General features: G+C 32.3%; 2 protein-coding genes and 1 long non-coding RNA gene across 6 annotated transcripts; 1 reads left to right on the top strand and 2 right to left on the bottom strand.

Annotated features, from left to right (window-relative positions):
- LOC109352998 lies at nucleotides 3,011–3,837 on the bottom strand. The gene is made up of 2 exons (XR_002108410.1): nucleotides 3,692–3,837; nucleotides 3,011–3,293 (listed from the first exon to the last, which is right to left on the bottom strand). It is a non-coding gene; the product is annotated as an uncharacterized LOC109352998 (long non-coding RNA).
- LOC109352461 lies at nucleotides 10,574–12,129 on the bottom strand. Of its 3 annotated transcripts, none has more exons than XM_019594461.1 (2): nucleotides 11,330–12,129; nucleotides 10,574–11,299 (listed from the first exon to the last, which is right to left on the bottom strand). In XM_019594461.1, exons 1-2 carry the CDS (start codon nucleotides 12,038–12,040, stop codon nucleotides 10,958–10,960), a joined length of 1,053 nt encoding a protein of 350 aa, XP_019450006.1. In that variant the 5' UTR covers nucleotides 12,041–12,129; the 3' UTR covers nucleotides 10,574–10,957. The 3 variants fall into 3 exon arrangements, with proteins under 3 accessions (XP_019450006.1, XP_019450007.1, XP_019450005.1); XM_019594462.1 differs by having other exon boundaries at nucleotides 10,574–11,311; nucleotides 11,342–12,129; XM_019594460.1 differs by having other exon boundaries at nucleotides 10,574–12,129.
- Nucleotides 14,371–20,411, top strand: LOC109351970 (DNA repair protein recA homolog 1, chloroplastic-like). Of its 2 annotated transcripts, XM_019593704.1 has the most exons (14): nucleotides 14,377–14,426; nucleotides 14,466–14,674; nucleotides 15,348–15,439; nucleotides 15,599–15,674; nucleotides 16,077–16,139; nucleotides 16,243–16,372; nucleotides 16,502–16,587; nucleotides 16,685–16,810; nucleotides 16,977–17,081; nucleotides 17,265–17,321; nucleotides 18,101–18,163; nucleotides 18,239–18,315; nucleotides 19,248–19,320; nucleotides 19,973–20,411. In XM_019593704.1, the coding sequence occupies exons 2-14, from the start codon at nucleotides 14,480–14,482 to the stop codon at nucleotides 20,078–20,080; spliced, it is 1,251 nt and encodes a 416-aa protein (XP_019449249.1). In that variant the 5' UTR covers nucleotides 14,377–14,426; nucleotides 14,466–14,479; the 3' UTR covers nucleotides 20,081–20,411. The 2 variants fall into 2 exon arrangements, with proteins under 2 accessions (XP_019449250.1, XP_019449249.1); XM_019593705.1 differs by lacking the exon at nucleotides 19,248–19,320 and having other exon boundaries at nucleotides 14,371–14,674.

The following is a 20,598-nucleotide window of genomic DNA, read 5'->3' as shown; positions in this document are numbered from 1 at the left end:
GGATCAAATACAAATCCAATGGTTCAATTGAAAGGTATAAGACAAGACTTGTTGCCAAGGGCTTTAATCAAACAGAGGGGATAGATTACATGAAAACATTTAGCTCTGTGGTTAAAATGACCACAATAAGGGCCATTCTATCCATTTCTTATGTCAAAAACTGGCACTTGCACCAATTGGATGTGAATACAGCCTTTATACATGGAGATCTGAAAGAAACTATCTACATGAAAGTACCATTTGGCCTCACTATTGCCCATCCTAACCTTGTTTGCAAACTAGAGAAGTCTCTATATGGCCTCAAACAGGCAAGCATGCAGTGGCATGCCAAGCTAACTGAGGTTCTTCTTCAATCAGGTTACATTAAATATATGGTTGATCATTCTCTTTTTATTAAATCATGCTCTTCCAGTTTTACTGCTACACTAGTTTATGTTGATGATCTTATTCTAACTGGAAACAATATGACAGAAATAGATCTTATGAAGAAACTTTTAAATTCTGAATTTAGTATTAAAGACGTGAGTTAAAAATTTTCTTAGGAATGGAAATAGCTAGATCCAGCAAATGTATACTTCTTTATCAAAGAAAATACACCATTGATCTCCTTGAAGAGACATGTATGCTAGCCTGCAAACCCTGCTCTACTCTCATGGAGTATGCGGGGAGGCTAATTCACTCTAAATTTGGAACTACTTTACATGATCCTAGTCTCTATAGAAGATTAATGGGAAAGTTGTTGTACTTAATTCATACCAGACCTGATATAAGCTTTGTTGTTGGACATCTTAGTCAATTTGTTTCTTGTCCTACAGATATACACCTAGATGGAGCCAAGAGAATCTTAAGATATCTCAAATGATCCATCAGTTTAGGAGTTTTCTTTTCTTATGCAGAATCCGAATTTGAAATAAAAGGCTACACTGATTCCGATTGGGGAGGATGCCTAGATACCAGAAGATCTGTCTCAGGATATCGTTTCTACCTTGGTAATGTTCTAATTTCTTGGAAAAGCAAGAAGCAACAAGTGGTGTCAAGATCATCGGCTGAATCAAAAGACAGAATCATGGCATTAGCTACTTGTAAAGCTTAATGGCTCATCTACCTTCTTCATGATTTACATATCCCTCATCTACCACTCTAACATTGTGCCCTTCATGTAAGCATGTTACTGTGTGATTAAAATAATGTACACAGAACATATTGCATAATATAGACCTTATAAGTATAATAATACCTAGCAAACTAATAAAAAAACAAAACAAAAAGCCAAGGCATAGATTTGAACCTTACCTTTTCCTTAACAATGTAAAGCACTAACAAATAATCCATTGAACAAAATTGTTAACTATGGGCAACGTTTATTTTACTTACTAAAAAAAATCATTAATAGCAGAAACAATTTCTTAAAGAAGGAAAAATAAAACACAAAATCATGAATGTGAACCACGATTTCAAAATATTACATTGCAACCACATTGTTTCCTCACAAAAATGTTGTGGCTCCTATCCCGATTTCCATGTAACACTTTAAAAATAAATAAGAATAGTGCATAGAAAGTCATGATTTACCCGAAAATACATTATTTTAGTAACGACTCAAAATATTAGTCAACATACCCCTCTAAGTAAAATTTCTAATCAACACATGATAATAAAAATCCTACTTAAAGCAATTCTCAAATTGTTGAAACACAATAAGTCAAACTTTAATCATGCTAGTACATTTCATTATATTATTACTCAAACTAGTCCATCTTAAACGAAATAGTAATGTTGGGTCTTCAAAATCTAAGATACACCCAAACTAGTGATAACCAATGTTGTTTGAACATGACCAATTAGCACTATTATTAAACTCCAACGATCAATAATTCAGTTAGAGCATTATGCTAATAAATTACTATTTCAATCAGTGGATCAATTGTTGTGCATCAATTGTTACACAGATTGACTCAATTTACATTAAAAGTTCTAAAAAATCATAATATTACATAATATTATTTAATAACTCTATACTTTAAATTTAAAAACAATATCATACTTAATTAAACAAAAATATAATATATATACATTATCAGTATAAAGATTTATACATAATTAGTACATTATCGACTATTCATTTGTATTACTTTTTTAAGAGTCAATAGTGATTAAGATAAATGGTGTATAATGGACTAACATATATAAAAAATTACAATGCACATATTTTTTCTCATTAAACAATCAACAAAGAAGATTTCACTACTATAAAATGTCATAAATAAATTCAAATTAAAATATCATCAAACAATACATGTACTATATTTTAATTGCAACAAAAACATACAATACATATAAAATTAAATTAAACAACGAAAGTTTTACTATATCATAAATTACCAAATGGCTAACAAAACTACAAATTAAAAGTACTTAATTTTTCATCTAAAAAAAACTTTGTTTTTTTGTTGTTTTTTTATAATAAAAAAATTATTAACTCAACCAGTCCAACTGATCTGATCAACCTAGTAACTGATTTTAGACTTAAACTAGTAGATCAATTTAATTTTGATACAAAACCGGATAGATGAGTGGTTCGGACCAGTTAGAAGCTCATTTCACGATTAAACCGATGGGCCTGTCCGATCCAGCAAACCGGTACAAAAAATCACCCAAGACGGTCGAACCACTTTAAAAGCTTTAAATCAGGTTGTACATATCATTTTGCTCATGTTAGAAAAAAGTCAAAAAAGGAAAATATACATTAAAACTAACCGTGAAACTCTGTCGTGTCTCGACCTTCATCCATCTTTAATTTAGAGTCAAAACTATATTTTTCAATTATATAATATATATAACATCATCCAAATAAATAATTTAATCGGTTAAAACTATACAAAATCTATTATAGTTTGATGTTCAGACTCAGCTATAACATTTGTGATAGCAATAGCAGTTAGACACACATAGCATAAATAGGATCGCGACACAAAAATTGCTTGCGTATGCTAGACTCTTACACAAAGCATTCAAGATGAAAATTTGATGTATCTATAACAGAACAAATACATGTTTCAAAAGCACAAAAATACAAATCCAATAGTCTTAGTTCAATATTCATAAACCATAACTAGAGAAGCCTACCCTCAACACCAGACCTCAAACAATAAGACCATAACTGCCTAATTGTCGTGAACCTGATGAAAAAACACAAGAGTAAACTCATCTTGGTTGTGCGAGTTCACCTACTTAGACCTTTGTCTCATCTTTCTGCGCTTTCTCTTCAACCTCCTCATGCGCTTCTTCTTCCACTGATATACAACATCACTATGTTAGAGACAACAACAATAAACAAACCTTAATTCCATTACTCATCCATCAACAACTACAAACCTTAAACATCACTATGAAATAGCAGTCTCATTAGGCTAAACATCAAATTTCATGTTCATCAGACCAAAGATTACAACAAATTAAAAAAAATCTCACAAAAAATTATTTTCGTTCACACATGTATTTAATGCAAAAGAAATTCAGCATAGCTTCCGCCTATGTTTGAATCTACAGCATCATATCCCAACATTTCACAGTTCACACAAATAGGAAATAAAAAGTAATTAGAAATTTGAGAACAAAGCAAAATCGATAATTTGATAACAATATATATCGAACATAAAAACGTAAAATCGCATAATGACGGAAGAAGTACCTTAGCTCTCATGTTGGATGACGAACGATTCTGTTATCAGAAGGGCTTTGAGGTTTATGGACGGGAAAAGTGAAGAGAATGGGTGAGAAAAGAAAAGCCTGGTTGGGAATTTATGGTACGGTGTTTCATGAAATGCGGACCCTAATCCTCTCATGGATCGGTCGGGTTACGCAAAGGCCTTTTGTAAGAAACAAATCATGAGAAATTTATAAAAGAAAAAGTAGGCTGGGCTAATTAAAAGTGTACACATTTTAGTGTTTAAAAATTTTCTAATGTTTCAATTTGATTACCGAAAAAATAAAAATTAATACTCAATAATGGTAAATTTAAGTCAAAATATCATATGTCATTAGTATATTAAAAATGTTAATTTGACTTATATTTAATATTTTTTTGTATCATTTTAAATTTTTCAATTTTTGAATTACTAACGATGAAAATTATGAGAAACCAAAATACATGTTTAATCCAAAGTTTATGAGCATATATGCAATTGATTTAAACATTTTTTTTAAAAAAAGGCCCCACATGTTATTTAAGTTTATTTTAATAATTCAGGGCATGAATATGATTAAAACAGAATTGGATATAAGTAAAATAAATTCTTATCATACACGGTATTTGATGCATATTATATAATGGAATGCACATCAATCGTTCTCAAATTCTTGTCATCAATCTTATTCTATCTAATGAAATTTTGGCACATGCTAAAAAAAATTAATTAGTGAAAAACATAATTAAAGTGTTATTTAATTTTTTATTAGGTGTTAAAATTTAGTGTATGATATATGGTTATTGGGCACATGGTATCTTCCTTCTATATAATGATATCATTAATGTGATGGTCGCTATATGTGTGAGGGTATTAGAAGAAAATTGCAATATTATTTATAACTAAGCCCCATAGGATACGAAACATGATAGTTGAATAAGATATAACAAGCCAACAAAATATAAGGTTTTAGGACATTTTCCTTACTTGATTTTGAGTTACATTTATATTCATGTTGTCACAACAAACTTTGGGAGGGTAATTGTGAATCACTTTTCCACCTCAACAGAGTTACATAATCAATATAATTTTTATCTAAATAAATGATAATAATATAATGATTATGTGTAAATATTTACACTAACAACATGAATATATATGAAATACATTAAACAATATTTTCTTATTTTCACAAAAAGGAATAGTAATGATAACAGAATGTTTAGATCACATATACTTGATATGCTGTTGTCATTACTTTTTGTGTAGTTATCACGATATGTATAAGTGTATTTTTTTAAACTATTATATCCTTAGGCTCACTCGACGTGGAAAGAGAAAAAGCCTATGTGATAAAATGGGAAGCAAGAAAAAAAATATATAGGAAGAAAAATGATTAACAATTTTAAAAAAAATTAATACCTTTGTTGATCTATGTTAATAAACCTTAAACACATATATTAAAGTTGAACATGGTTGGTGCCTTGGTGGTATGAGATACGATGAATTTGGAATAAAAGAGAAAGCGATATAATTATGGTTGAAATTCGTGTGACTCTCGTTGAACAATTGATTCTGAAGTCAGCTACGGTAAAACGGTGTAAGTCTTTAGGGTACAGTAAAATCCAAAGACACCAAAATCCATCATAGCTTATTGCATTCTTCAACCCAACAAGAATAAATTATCCTTCTAGTCCAGCTCATATAGATACTTGATGTGACCTCAACAAGTTCATAAGTCGTACTGTACTTCATAAAATTTGCATTATTTATTCAACTCTGAAAGTGTCCATAAACGCAACTTCGCGAAGGGTGGGGGCAATGCGTTGTAGACAAAGGCGAGGACATGAATATTTTCCCAAACCAGCTACTCTCCCTCGTATTTTACTTGGGTAAAGTTTTAAAAAGTCTAGATTAAAAATACGGTTAATGATAAATATTAGTCAACTTATGCAACTTGTTTGTTCATTTAAATTTTACTATATAGCTGTAAAAACCAACAATGTTATATGGACTAAAGATTGAGTAGTAAAATAAATAAATAAAATCAATGTAAAAACGATAAAAATGTTATACTAGATAAATGAACACCTTAAATATAATATGATTATAGAAGTGTGGATTAGGTAATTTTTTTTATATAACAAAGAGTATCCTTTATCCTTTATCCCATAGGTCAGAAAAAATTCCTTTTGATGAGTGTGATTATCTCTTGCAACAATTATCGCTATCAAGAATTAAACATTTGACATTTGACCTAATACAATAATACTTGAGGATTTAATGAAATTTTACGTTACTAAACCAACACCTTATTAACAGTATAAGGCGAGATATGAGTATATACTGGGAAACCGATAAAATCGATTGATCCAATTTCTAAAAACATAAAAAACCATGAAAATTCATATACAAAACAATAAGAAATTATTTATAAATCAATATTTTATCAATAAACATAATTTATAATATAACATTATAACATAAAGTAAATATCACATAATAAAAGTAAGTTTTGGTTGTTTTATATAATATTATAGTAATATTTGTACTTACTAGAATTTGAATTTAAGTCGCTGTTTGGTTAAATGATACCCTTATGATCGTGACGGACTTGAATCCGAATTAGTTAAAGTCTTGTGTGGGGATGGGGATCTTCTCTCCCTAAAAATTCCTGTCCCCATCTATCAAGCCAAAATCTTATAGAATAGCGTACAAATATTAATTTATGTTATTTAAATTTTATTTTTAATCAAATAAAATTCTCTGATTGGATGGGAACACTAAATGGGACAGGTGATCTCCATCCCTTGTGTGGTATCTACATAGTGAATGGTTCATACCAATAGATAAATACATTATAAAAGTTATATCTTAAGACGCGTGAAAATGAATAGTAAAGGGCAACACTAATTTTAGTCATTTCACCCACAAAAAGGCAAAAATATTTATTTTTAAATGTTAATAAAAATATTTGAACGTACAACAAATTGCGACATAAATTTGAAAAATAAGTAAAATTGGATGATAAAAATACTTAGTATGCCCAAAATTTGTAAAGAGTAATAATCTGAGGGATCAATTTAGCACCAACCCATCTCAATGCTGATTTTGCGTATTGACCCGCTCATAATACTTAAGAGAAGGGAATATCCATAGAGTTGAACTCATTTCCAATAATGTAGAGGTCATTACTAAAACATGAGTTTGAAATTTTTTTAAACTCTATTTATTTATCTTTTATTCAAAAAATAATATGAAATCATAATTAACACGTGTCATCATCCTATATAATATTGGACTCTCCAGTACTAAAAATAATCTCATTTCCATATGTATAATATGGATAGGGTTCAAGGGATTGGGATTGGAGGAAGGGGGAATCTATTCAGAGGGAAGCCTATCCATGAGCACGTTCTTTCTTTCTTCCCAAAATACCTATCTTTTTGAAAAATCTAAATTTCATAATTTCACTTGCAACAAATTAATCTCTTTCTACATGTCTTATTTTTGTTCATTTTTTAGTTTTTATTGCATCTAAAAAAACAAAAGGAAAATTAAATTTATCACAAATTCATTATCAAAATAACATAGTTTTGTTTGTAAAATCAGATGAACAATAGCGTGCATTAAATATCCATTGAATATTTCACTGGGTCTACTTAATTATGCAGAGGTTGCATTCCAACTGATTTAACTCCCAAGATTTACATGATTGCACGTATCCTCAATTAATGTAAAGTGAAGAGAGTAATGACATAATTATTTTGAGCTGACTAAACTAAGACAAGAGAGAGAAGGTGGATTTAATTTGAAGCTGGCACAAAGCCGAAACTATATTGGGTGCCAATTAAGACTGGTCAAACACATGACCCATCAATCAACGAGTGTTAGTTCAAGTGATACATGTTTGATTTACTTAAAATAAAATTTCAAGTTCAAATTTTGTGAATAAAAATACTTGCTGGAAGAGTTAGCCTCATATATTTATGAATATCCCAACTCAAACAGAATTATCTCCGATATGAAGATATATATATGAGAAACAAAAAAAACATGACCCATCATATCATCTTGTACACATCCAAGTCCAGATATTAAGTGAAAATGGGTGGGAGATGGCTGCCCCTCAAATTCGCCAGTTAAATTTTGGGGTTCTATTTCTTACGCATGATTCATTATTTCATTTCAATAAATATTGTGAAATCTAAACCCAACATTAAACACTCATATTAAGTTTAATCGATTTAAACGGTTAAATTGTCCGACCTAGCCGGATGATTCCATATATAATTAATATTTTTTATCTACAGACATATAGTTATATATAAATATAAAATTTCATATAATTAATAATTATATATAATTATATTTATGTAATATCTACTCATCTTTTTTTTGGACCGTAGTAAAATAAAATATTAGAATGGTGTTTCATTTTTCTTATTTTTAAGTGAACCGCCCGATTTACTTTCCGGGCTAGTCCGATTTAACCGGGTTTAACAAGGTCGGACCAGATTTCCCCCGGTTCAAAGTAATCCAACTCTCATTCGATTAAGACTGCAAACCAGAACCGTTTTCAAGTCTGGTCAGCGGTCAGACTGTCCGGTTATCACAAGACTGATTCCAATATTATCCTTATACATCCTAAAATAGAAAATTGAATGTTGAATTTTTTATAAGTAAATGTATTGCAAGGTACTAATGTCTGACGAATCTAAGAAAATGTCCAATACAATGTCAAGTAACGAAATTGCTGTTCTGTTTCCCATTTGATTCCCTAATTCCTCTCCCCACTTTTTACAGCGATACAAACACACGTGATTCCTCATTTTTCTCACATGGAGCTGGGCTTTTATAGTAGGTAAAGGATCCAGGTAAGCAAAATGGCAAGCACGTGAGTTTAGCATATCTCTAGATGGTAAATAATGAAAATGAACCCTTTCTATTTTTCTATTCCCGTTTGAAAGTTTACTTCTTTTATTGTTATTTAGTGTGTCACTTAACTTAAAAGTCATAAACCATTTTCATAACAAGGGTAATAACATAAAAAGAAAACGAGTCCAAAGGCATTGCACTTTTGAGCATGTCCTTCAATTACATGCACTTTTGGATAGCAAATATCAAATCGCTTCACACGGGAGATGGACCTACCATTTCCAATTAGGGATTCAGTCACATTGGGATAATCTTTGTCAGACATCTTTTCACTTCAATGGGATGAAACAAAGAGATTTTTCCAACCAAAATTGAGGTCAAAGATAACCAAATTTGTGCCAATGCATAAATCCTAGGGACACATAGAAAGGAGAAACTTAATAGTGACTGAAATCATGTTAAATTACTCATTGAAAGGGTGTAATCCGTTATGGAAAACTCATGGCATGTTCCAAACCAAAGTTTACATTTTATACTAGAAGAAAAATAAACTTGTTCCACCCAATTGAATGTTATAATAAAGGATCACACACTAAGAAGCACATGTGTGTCATGTGTGGACCACTGAATACATAGACAGAGGAGTAATGCTCCCATCTGCGCCACAAGAAAAACATTAAAGTATTGTGAATTTATTAAAATGAGAACTTTAATTTGTCATTTAGCCAAAATAAATAATGTGAGTTTAAATCCAGAAGAGAGTAAAAATTAAAATAGTTGCAGACATGAAGATTTGGGATCAGACTGACGTGCAAATGAATTATCAATTCACCAGAGCTGGCGCCCCTGTTTTGAGTCTTTGGCAACACTTCCCAAGACTTCTTTCTCACTTCACACAAATATAAGAAACAAGAGCAATGCTTGTTACAAAATCACTCTATCTAATTTCATAATAGACATCAAAATTATGGCAAATTTCGATATCAGTCTTTTATTAATATAAATTCTAAAGTAGAGCACTACTACGATATTTGATCCAGTAAATGATTTAGCTAAGATTTAATTATTGTTATGCAAGAAAATTGACAAGTATCACTTATAAACTAATTATCAATAAAAAATATCATTTGTAACACTTAAAAAAAATAGGTTAAGTAAAGGAAAGATAAAAAATATTTCATGCCTCAGGGATGAGTAGAGAACATTCCCAAAAACTTATTTACTTCAAAAAAGTCATGAAGCAGTAGCAGACAAAGGAGATAAGCTCAAGGTGATTCTAGTGTTACTTTAGCTTTTGTTTGGTTGTTAACAATAGAAAATGAAATGAGAGAAATATGTGAGAAAGAAATATGTGTGAAAGAAAAAAGTGAGAAAGAAAAAGAGGAGAAATACAGTAGATTTTTGTAATATTTGATATAAGAGAAAAATGAGAGAAAATAAATAGAAAGTAATATTTTCTTCTCTTTCTCTTTTTGTTTGGATAGTAAATGAGAAGAAAGTGATGATGTTGTGGTTTAACATAAATGTCTCTAGAATAAAGAAAAGAGACAGAAAAATGTTATTTTATTAATAATTAAAAATAAATGTTATAATTTTAATTAACATTTTTAATTGATATGGTTTGTGACATAGTTTATGACACAATTTGAGGTAACAAATTATTGTCCAGCGGACGACAAGAAATTTTGTGACCACCAACTTTTTTCTTTTCACCCTTCTTTCTCCCCTTCCAACCAAAGGGGAGAAACTCATCATTTCTCTTCTGCTTCCCTCCCTCTCTTTTCTCTCTTCTCTCTCTTCTCTCTTCTCTAACTCTATCTAACCAAACTCAACCTTAATGTGCAGATCATATTTACCATGATATATTCTCTCCTATTAAGTACAAGAAAATAACATATATCAAAAGTAATATTCTGATATTAATATATGTTATATTTGTAGAAGAATTTAAAATGAGATATATCATTACTCTAAAATTAAATCATCAACACATAAAACTAAAAGTGGTAAAGGGGAAAAAGTTACTAGATTCCATATGTTTCTGGGTCAGAAAACAACAAATAACATTGCAGCAATTATACTGAAAAGCTTAACCAATAAAGAAACAACAAGAACTAATATATTAGTGATCACCGTCATTCATCAATAAGAACAATAACACTTCAAATTACACTAATGTATTTAGTTATTTACATTATTAAAAAAAATCAGTTACATAAGAGCAAAAAATAACCCCAACCCCCAATCACCCAACAATATCCTGCAATATTCTTTCCCTTGAATGTAAAAACATGAACATAAATTTTGCAGTAGAGAAAGCAAAAAAGAAAAAAGGAAAAAAAAATACAACCCAAGTGTTACCGTTACCCCTGTCTGTTATGACTGTTTTTTTGTTAGTTCCGATTGCAAAGGTGCCTGTTGCTTCCACTTCCACCACCACCACCTTCTTTTTTCTGTTGCACGGAAGAAGAGAAAAACGGGCCTAGCCCAAAAACCGAACCGGATTTAGATGAACCCATTAAGGAACAAACCGAGACGTTCAGAACCGGAGTGACCCTGACATTAGAGGAGTAAGAGCGTTCCATTCCTCTATGCTTAAAGCGGGGCCCACCGTTTAAGCTACTAGGACTGCTTGAGCTTCGTTCCAAACTCTGAAACACTATTTTCCCTGAAGAGTTCATTCTTGGACTGTCCACTGAAACTCCCCTACTCTCTACCACACCCGATTCAACTTTCTGGGTCGGGTTTATCACAACCCGGTTCACCTTATTCGGGTTAGGGTTGTTGGTTTTGTCCATTGAACGTGTTCTGTTCTTCACGAACCTCATCCTTGGATGAGCGTTGGGGTTTCGATGTAGGGAAATATGGATCGGGTTCGGGTCGGGCTTATCCGAATCGAGGGAGAGTCTAGGGAGATCTTCGTGGTCGTGACCAGAGGAAGATGAAGATGAGAGTGAGAGACGAGATGAGAGTGAAATTGATTCGGAATCTGAATCTTTTAACAGTGGAAGATTCAGAGTACTGTTTTCAGACGACGACGTCGTTTTGGAGCTGCAGTGGTGGAGGAATTGTTTTATGGATTTGGTTGAAGACGACGACGTCGTTTTCTGAGTATCGGAGATAGTGTTATTAGGATGTTGCTGCTTCTTCTTCAGTCCTAAGAGCTCTCTCCATCGGCTTGAGCAACTCGGAGCTTTCGGGGAGAACAAGAATGGCTCTAGAGGCTTCGCTGTTGATGTCTCCGGCGAGGGGGAGTCGGTGGTGGAGGGAGTGAAAGGCTTTAGAGAAGAGAGGTGAAGGGGGAGGAGCTTGCCGTCGGAGAAGAGCTCATCGGCGGGGAGCATTGTGACGGGATGTTCGAGGCAGAACTCGAAGTCTGCGGCGGAGGCATCTAGATGTGGAAGATTATCCGGCGAGTGGTTAGGGTTGAGCCAGGTGAATGAGGAGATGTTGTTGTTGACGCAAGCAGAAGCCATGCACAGTGAATGGTGGCAATGGTAGGAGTGTGGTACTGGAGAAAGAGTAAGATAGAGATAGAGAGACTCTCTAAGGCCGCAATATATTGTAGCTTGTGTTTGTGATCGTAGGTCAGTGCTCGGTGGTATACTCTGTTTGTGTATCACAGCCTTTTTTGTATTATACATGTATTCATCACAATATTATTAGAGAACTAGTCATTGAACTAGTGTTAGTTTTGATTTTAATTTGAAAAGAAGTATTTTATTTTTAAATGTTAATTGGGTTTTAATTTTAGTTTTTTAGTGATGTGACAATAAAAAACATTCTTTTAGTCATCATGTAGCTAATACAAATGGAAGTGACAATTGTTATAATTTTAGCATATTATCGTTTAATTGATAAGGAAAATTTAAACATTTTTTTAAATATTTATGTATTTAAGTCACACCGAAAATGTTTTTAAGGGCTATAAAAGAACTTTTAACGTTAAGAAAAAAATTTCTATCTAACACGTTGGTAATTATTAGGTCGAGCTAACTTCAAGCATTGGCTTCAGGCCCCTATAATAATAGGCCTTCATTTGTATATTAAAATGTAAAAGAAAATAGTAATCGATTTTTATGACTAATAAATTTTATCTTAATGCCAAAAAAATCTATTAGTATTCGAGTATAGGACGATGATTTGGATAACCACATTCGTCATGATCCTACCAATTATTACATTATCATGTGACTACATGCTTCTCCTGTTGGCTATTTATCAATAGTTAGAGCATCTCCATCCATTAATTTTGATAACATTCTTATTGAAATAAAAGTATTGTTTTCTTATTTATTGTTGTGCATTCTTAAATGTTAAGAATACATTTAGGCAAAATCATTTTGTTCTCATTCTTATTAGATGGTGTGGACTCCAAAGGAAAAAGGAAGATATACGATTTGATTTGTGTGCAAAGTTATGAGTCTCACATAAAAATAAAACTAATATTTATTATTATAAGAAAAAATAGATTTTATTCATAATTTATGAGAATATGTATTAAATTATAAAATATTGCATATACCCAAATAGAAATGTATTTGATATTCTTGAATTGAGATATTTTTATGCTTCTAAATCTTATTCTACGACTCCTAATCTATTTGAGCCAAAGATTAGCTATCAAGTTCAGACATTACTTGGTTTGAAAGAGACATATTCTCAACTCTGAGGACGAGACTAATCAATTTTATAAAAAAGTAATATAAATAAATAATAAATAATATAATGACTATATAATTTTTTATATTGATAATACATACCTAGATGCTACACTAATGTTTTAATATTTTATAACATAAAAAGATTAAAGTGGGTGCAATCTATACATGACAAACCCTATTCCATAAGTATAAATCCTATTCCATAAGAATGGTAGAGAATAGAAATTTAACCACTATCAACATGTTTAACTAAATCAGCCATCAACTTTGTGTTAATCTCTCTTCTGGTTTTCGTATCTATACAATTTCATTGTTATTCTTTCCCCTTCATTTTTCACAGTTCAATCAACAGGAAATGTGAATACACAATATAATCTTGGACTCTTGGTTTAGCTAGAGACAGCATGATTGGGCAAGGGAACTGGACAAATATCTGCTATATATAAAATTGGAAAATAGTTGAAGATCCATCCAAACAACATTGCAGGATAGCACATCATGAATAAGCGACTTCAAGAGACAGAAAGAAATAGTGAAGTGGACAAAGAAAACAGTAATAATGCAATGTATGCATACCCTTTAATCAACTTTAGACAATGTTCCGACAACAACACATACATCACTAAATAGTTGCACTACACCAACTTTGGCCTATTCTTTATATAATTTATACTTTTTTCTTTTTATAAATATAATATTTGGTCTTCTTTACAATTCAACAAGCTATGAGAAAAAAAATGAAAAAAGGTACTATTTGTCACAAACTTAATTACAATTATTATATAACAGTCTTATGTTAAATAGTGATTATTGTGACATGACTGAAAAAACATTATTATGCTTACACATGAAGGATAGAAAATATAGAACTATCTCTCTAGACGCATTAAGCTAGTATTCCAACCAACCTTCAGCATCACGTTGAATGTAAGCTTCATTCTCAAGACATTACATTCAAGAATGCGTCAATAAAATCCAGATAAACTAGGAATGATATTGTTATAGGATAAGATGGCCCAAATTGATGTCTACGTCCAATCATAAAGATTGGGCTCAATATGAATCAATAAAATCATTTCAGTCAAATTATATAATATCTCATTAAAAATATAAATACAATTTTGAAAGTTTTACGTTGTATTACCCGAGAAAAGGATGACCCAAACATAGATTTTATAGTCCCAGCATATCCCGGTTCTTTTTTCTTATTCTTGTTCTTCTTGCGCTACCTATATTGTATTGTACTGTTCAATGGATTCTATGTTCTCTCTGAAACCCCTTAGTCACAGTGTGTTTCTGAAAGCACCTTCATCTCTCTTTCTTCCTCTCAACTTCCTCTCTCTTCGTCCTCTCTCTGCTTCCAAACACGCCAGGGTTCACTGCGACCTTGAATCCAAACTCAATGCTTCTCTTTCTGGTGACTCTGACTCTCTTTTTCTTGATAGGGTATGTATGCTTCTTTCTCTTTCTTTTTTTGTTGTTGTGTATTATATTAGGTCAGCCTCAAACTTCAATATTTTCACTTTTATTGACCTTTATTTTTCAACTCGCAATTCATCAAACTGTTTAGTAGATTCTTATCTTTGAGAGTGCTGTGTTTGTATCAGCCACAGATACTAGGACCATAGTCGGACAGAAAGAAGGGGAGCACATCTTTTGTCCCACATTTTGAGTTTGTCATAAGATATGATTGGTTGAAAAAAATATATCCAACTTAAAAAGTTAATTGTTAAGTATTTTTCTGATCAATCATATTTCATGACACATGCAGTGATACAATATTGTAGTATGGTCTCAGAAAGAAGTCCTATGAGCTAGTAACTTTATAACCTTTTCACTAATACCTTAATAAAACAAGTGGGCGTTCTTTCTCTCTTGAGATTTAATCAGTTGATAAAGCACACATAAATGGTATCAAGGGATTCTAACTTATATACCATCTTTAGAAAGATGTGTGATGTGAAATTGTGAATTACCATTAAGCTACTACCTAGAACACTTGTTATGTCACTTATGTGGCCCTTATTACTAATGCTAATGTGGTTGATTATATCATATGTTATTTGTCCTAAATTTGTTTAAAAGTATATTCAATTTGACAACCCAATTTTGATTCTAGCAAAAAGCACTGGAAGCTGCAATGAATGATATAAACAACTCATTTGGAAAGGGAAGTGTTACAAGATTGGGTAGTGCTGGTGGAGCTCTAGTGTATGTTTCTTCTCCACATTTTTTGTCATTTCCTTACTTATTTCCCCCACTCATTTTTATTAATGTTTTGAAAATTGTTAAGCTGTAGCCTCCTGCTATTTTCTGTGGCTTAGATCAGATGACATGTAACATATTTTCTATTATCTCGGAATGTTGCAGTGAAACTTTTCCCAGTGGCTGTTTGACATTAGACTGTGCTTTAGGCGGTGGTCTTCCAAAAGGAAGAATTGTAGAGGTATTGGCTTTAGCTTTTATTCATTCTCTATATTTTTCTGATCTTGTTTGCATTCTTTGCATTCTTAATGGAGCATGGAATATGAATTTTAATGGTGTGTGTGATACGAAAAATGGGTTATATTCTTTGGCTAGGGATTATATTTAAATTTCAGTATTTAGTAGTAGTTTTGGCGTTATCTTGAGATTCTGGTAAGTTAGGATTGCTTGGCTATCAAGCTGGATCTGTCCCTTTTATTGCTATGTACCATAGTTGCAGATTAAACTTGAATATTGAGTTGAAATTTGAAACCACTGTTAAACTTATGTTTCATACTTTATTTTGCATTGTGATAGAATTGTTATCTTTCCTTTAACTATTTTGTTTTGTCAACCTAACAGTATCTGCTATATCTATTTCCAGATATTTGGACCAGAAAGCAGCGGTAAGACAACCTTAGCACTTCACGCTATTGCCGAAGTGCAGGTAATTCATCTATCTGGAGTTTTCCCAATCATTAATTCATGATGGTTTACTTGATGTAAACATGTTTATGGGAACAACGGGCACTTTTGTCTACGATGTGCAGAAGTTGGGTGGCAATGCAGTGCTTGTTGATGCTGAGCATGCTTTTGATCCAACATATTCTAAAGCCTTGGGAGTGGATGTAGAAAATTTGATTGTCTGTCAACCTGATCACGGAGAGATGGGTCTTGAGAGTAATTTCTTTGCCTTTAATTTGGTTATGTTGAAAACTTGCAATTGATAAGATAATTTTGGCAGTGTCCACAGTACAATATCAGGGTGCTTATGGTGTCTATGAATTGATTGAACTTTCCATGTTATAGTCGCAGACCGTATGTGCAGATCTGGCGCCGTAGATCTCATCTGCGTGGATTCTGTCTCAGCTCTCACTCCACGAGCAGAAATTGAAGTAATTAAATACTTTTCTTGTTATTAGTTTTTAAGCACATGTGTTTTATAATTTAGGGGACGTCGATTCTTTTCTAACTGTATTTTTCATGTATTAGGGTGAGATTGGAATGCAGCAAATGGGATTGCAGGCTCGTCTTATGAGCCAAGCTTTGCGTAAGATGTCTGGAAATGCATCTAAAGCTGGTTGTACTCTTATATTTTTGAATCAAATAAGATATAAGGTACTTTTATGTGATTAATTCTAACTTTGTTTCTGTAAGACTGCATCCATTTAATTATGACAAGTACTATAATATGGAACTGCTTACTTAATCATATTAGTTCAATGTATTATGTCAAGATTTGTTGAATCACTATTTTTTGTTGATATGATTCAACCTTTTGTAGATTGGTGTCTATTATGGAAATCCAGAAGTGACAAGTGGTGGAATTGCATTGAAGTTCTTTGCGTCACTTCGGCTAGAAGTTCGCTCTATAGGGAAGATAAAGTCTGTAAGCACAATAGCTATGTCAATGACATATTGATATATTTCATCTTTAAACCTTATCATTGGCCTTTCTCCTCCAAAGTATCAGCACTTTTTACATGCAATTTATGCAATTACTAATATATATCTTAATTATAATGCCAAGATTGTTTCATATGAAAGTACTGTGTGCATTTTTTCCTTTTAGGCTAAAGGGGATGAAGAAATTGGCGTTAAAGTCCGTGCAACAGTGCAAAAAAGCAAGGCAAGCTCAAACCTTTGAATGTATATCTGAAAGTTTGTTTACGTAATTTATATTCATTTCTGAAATGTTGCATAAAAAATAAGTTTGGACTTGTCATTGTAATTACTTTTTAAGTTAGTAGTTTTGATCTTTTCTTTTTCGTCACGTATCTGTCTGATACTATTTAAATACCTGACCCGAGTTCGCTTTAATTTTGGTGTTATGGATATGTTGAAAACGGGATATCAAATTTAGACATTAAACATATATGATAAATTGATTATTTAAGTTTCATATCATTACAAGAGTTTGCCGGGGGTTGAATTTCAAATGTTTTTGCTTCTGGCTATACCAACTTGCATGTGTTCTTCACAGAACTTAGGTTTGGACAACTATTTTGTCTAGAAATTATCGTTTTAGCAAATTAATCAAATTTTGTGCTCATTGGTTCATTCAATTAACACAATACAGTGAGAGGATGTGTTGCAGGGCATTCAAACTAAGTTAGAGAACAATCTCCCAAGAACAAACGAATGAAATTAAGATGTGTTTCTTAATTGAATAAGTATGTTGTAAGGGAAGTATGAAAGTAGTAAGCCATTGCAAATATTATCTTAGAAATCTTAGTTTTGTAATGTATTGATAGATTGTGTACTACCATGACAGCTTGATGTTATAGATAATGTTGTATCTTGACAAACCTTTGTTGAGCCAAAAATTCTCCTCATGGATTTATGTTGCAATTTTCATCGACTTCATTTTTTCTCTCAAGATATCCTTAACTTAATAATTTGTTATAGGTATCAAGACCATACAAAATAGCGGAATTTGAAATTATATTTGGAGAGGGCGTCAGTAAGCTGGTGAGTATTGTTGCATAAGAGCATGTCTAACCTCAAAGTTTGAATCACTATTTTGACTCTTCATTTCAAATGCAGGGTTGCATTTTAGATTGTGCAGAAATGATGGATGTTGTCTTAAAGAAGGGCTCTTGGTATAGCTATGGGGATCATCGGTATTATCTCGGAACATATTTCTGAATCCTAGTTTTTACTTATTCGTCAATTTCCATCAAGCTGTGGCATTGTGTTTTACATCCCTCAAATTAAGGACTTCACAAGTTTCGTTTAGTTCAGCATGATACAAGGGAGTTAAATAAAACTTTGCTGTTCTACTATCTTTGTGGGAGAAAAAATTATAAATAACAGAGAACCAACAAGAGTATGCTTAGTGTTGCAGAGACGAGGATGTTTTGTTGGGTGAGTAAACATAAAAGGCAAAATAGGATTTCAAGTGAATGCATTAGATAGAAAGTCAGGGTAGCATCTATTATGGAAAATATGTTAGAACCCCATCTTTGGTGGTTTAACAAAGTGAGAAGACCACAAGTCTCGGAAAAAAGAATAAACAAGTGGAAGATAGCACAATAATTAGAGATAGAGAGAGACATGGAATGATATTGATGAAACCAATGAAAAATCTTAGACTTAAATGACATTTCAAAAGACATACAATAGCTTCATTTTATCCATTAAACGTAGTTGACCCACCTAGTAGGAAAAGAATTTCTTGTATTGGTTGTTATCAATCAAACAAATGCAAACATTGTCTGAAAGAAAATACACGGAGTAAAGAGATAATGGCATCCAGAAAAACTTACTGCCTTATCATATATAGCTTTCCATTGGAGGTGACCCAATTTCTGTTATATAAGATAGGTTTTTATTACAATGACCTCATCCTCCTTCTCCTTGGGTCCTTCCTTTGTCCCTTCCACATGACAAGAATTCTTCCTATTTAGTGATGAAAGAAATTAACTTTGTGGAAACAAGATTTGATTTTGCGTTTCTCTGTTGTCATATCCTTACTTTTGTCTATTACCTTTTTCTTCCCTCAATGGTGGGATGTCTTTATATGAGGAGTTCACTTGGTTTTACCTTGAACCAGGTTAGGACAGGGAAGAGACAAAGCAATTCAGTACTTAAAGGAGAACACACATCTTTTAGAAGACATTGAGAAGGTTGGGTGATCTGAACCAAATATATAATTTTAACTGTTTGTTAAATTAGATCTTATGCAGTATATTTCCCTCTCTCTTAAAACAAGTAAGTGTGTGATTGGTCATGACATCTATACCTATTCATTCCGTTATCTGGTAGAAAACTTTATTAACAATTGAACCTAGCATTGAAAATCTTATGGTATATAGTATAGGTGCTTGACTTCATCTTCTAGTATTCTAATAGATCTGGCCACCAAGTAATGGGTACTTGTTGTAGTCATGTTAAAGTTCTGGTCCTAATTCTAGCTATTATTTTCACCAGTGTGTAGTCATATTAATCCAACTTAAGAAAAAAGTGAAGCCTTCGATAGTCTTTTGCCAAGTCCAAGTGTTTGTCCATGGTAAAGGAGGTTCCTAGTTGGTTTTAGTAATGGCTGAGGCAGTATTCACTTAGTGGGTGTATAGTTTTAGATTTCAGGGGCAAGGTAGGATTGATCAGATTAAAGATTGGGCATATTAGTGATTCCCATATATAAGTAGTTGCATCAGCACACTGCAATATGTGAGGCCATGTGTATAAAGAGAACATGTATTACAAGCTTATGGTTAGCTGGTAAAAAAGGTGCAATAGTTTGCATGAGTAAATTTATTTTTATGAATTATTTTGCAGGTAGTTCGGTCTTCATTGATAGATGGGACTAATCAAACAAGCCATGCATACATGAAGAATAGTCCAGTACTCAATCAAGATGATGATATATTTGAGGGGAGTCAATGAAGAGCAAGCAAATTCTCTTTATTGGGATTGGTTTGGGAGAAAAACCACGAGCTGCTAAAGTTGGAAAATTCTTTCATCGCGACAAATGGACGTGGAGGCGGCTTTGATGATTAGACCATTTTTTGGTTCATCCCGTTTCATTGGCAAAATGTTCATGAAATTGATGACATTGAGAAGCATGAGAAATACAGAAGAACATAAGAAGCATAAAAAAACACAGAAGGGTACAAGTGAGAGAAATGGATGACTGTTCTGTAAACTCAAAATGTTCAATGAGTGCCAATCATGCAACTTGATTTCTTTATACTGTTCCCCTCTACTGCCCTATTTTTTTCCCAAAGCATGCATTTTCTGTTGGCTCTTTTTCTTTTCCATCTTGCTAGTTGGTTAGCCATACTGGACATTGAACTAGAAAATTTTCTGATGCAGGTATTTCCGATTTAGGTTTAACCGATTCAACACTCGCATCGGATATCCATAATCAAATTCAAAATATTTACATGATATATTATATATAA

Source organism: Lupinus angustifolius, chromosome LG07 (genome assembly GCF_001865875.1).
Source record: "Lupinus angustifolius cultivar Tanjil chromosome LG07, LupAngTanjil_v1.0, whole genome shotgun sequence".
In the NCBI taxonomy this organism is placed as follows: Eukaryota; Viridiplantae; Streptophyta; class Magnoliopsida; order Fabales; family Fabaceae; genus Lupinus; species Lupinus angustifolius.
The sequence above is the reverse complement of the archived record's forward strand: the minus strand, read 5'-3'. Positions and strand labels throughout refer to the sequence as shown.

Excerpts from the sequence above, each read along its gene's own strand:
- LOC109352461 (XM_019594460.1), bottom strand. The coding sequence starts at position 12,040 with ATGGCTTCTGCTTGCGTCAACAACAACATCTCCTCATTCACCTGGCTC.
- LOC109351970 (XM_019593704.1), top strand. The coding sequence starts at position 14,480 with ATGGATTCTATGTTCTCTCTGAAACCCCTTAGTCACAGTGTGTTTCTG. Across the intron at positions 16,588-16,684 it reads CTCCACGAGCAGAAATTGAA|GGTGAGATTGGAATGCAGCA; the intron begins GTAATTAAATAC and ends TTCATGTATTAG. Across the intron at positions 18,316-19,247 it reads TATAGCTATGGGGATCATCG|GTTAGGACAGGGAAGAGACA; the intron begins GTATTATCTCGG and ends ACCTTGAACCAG.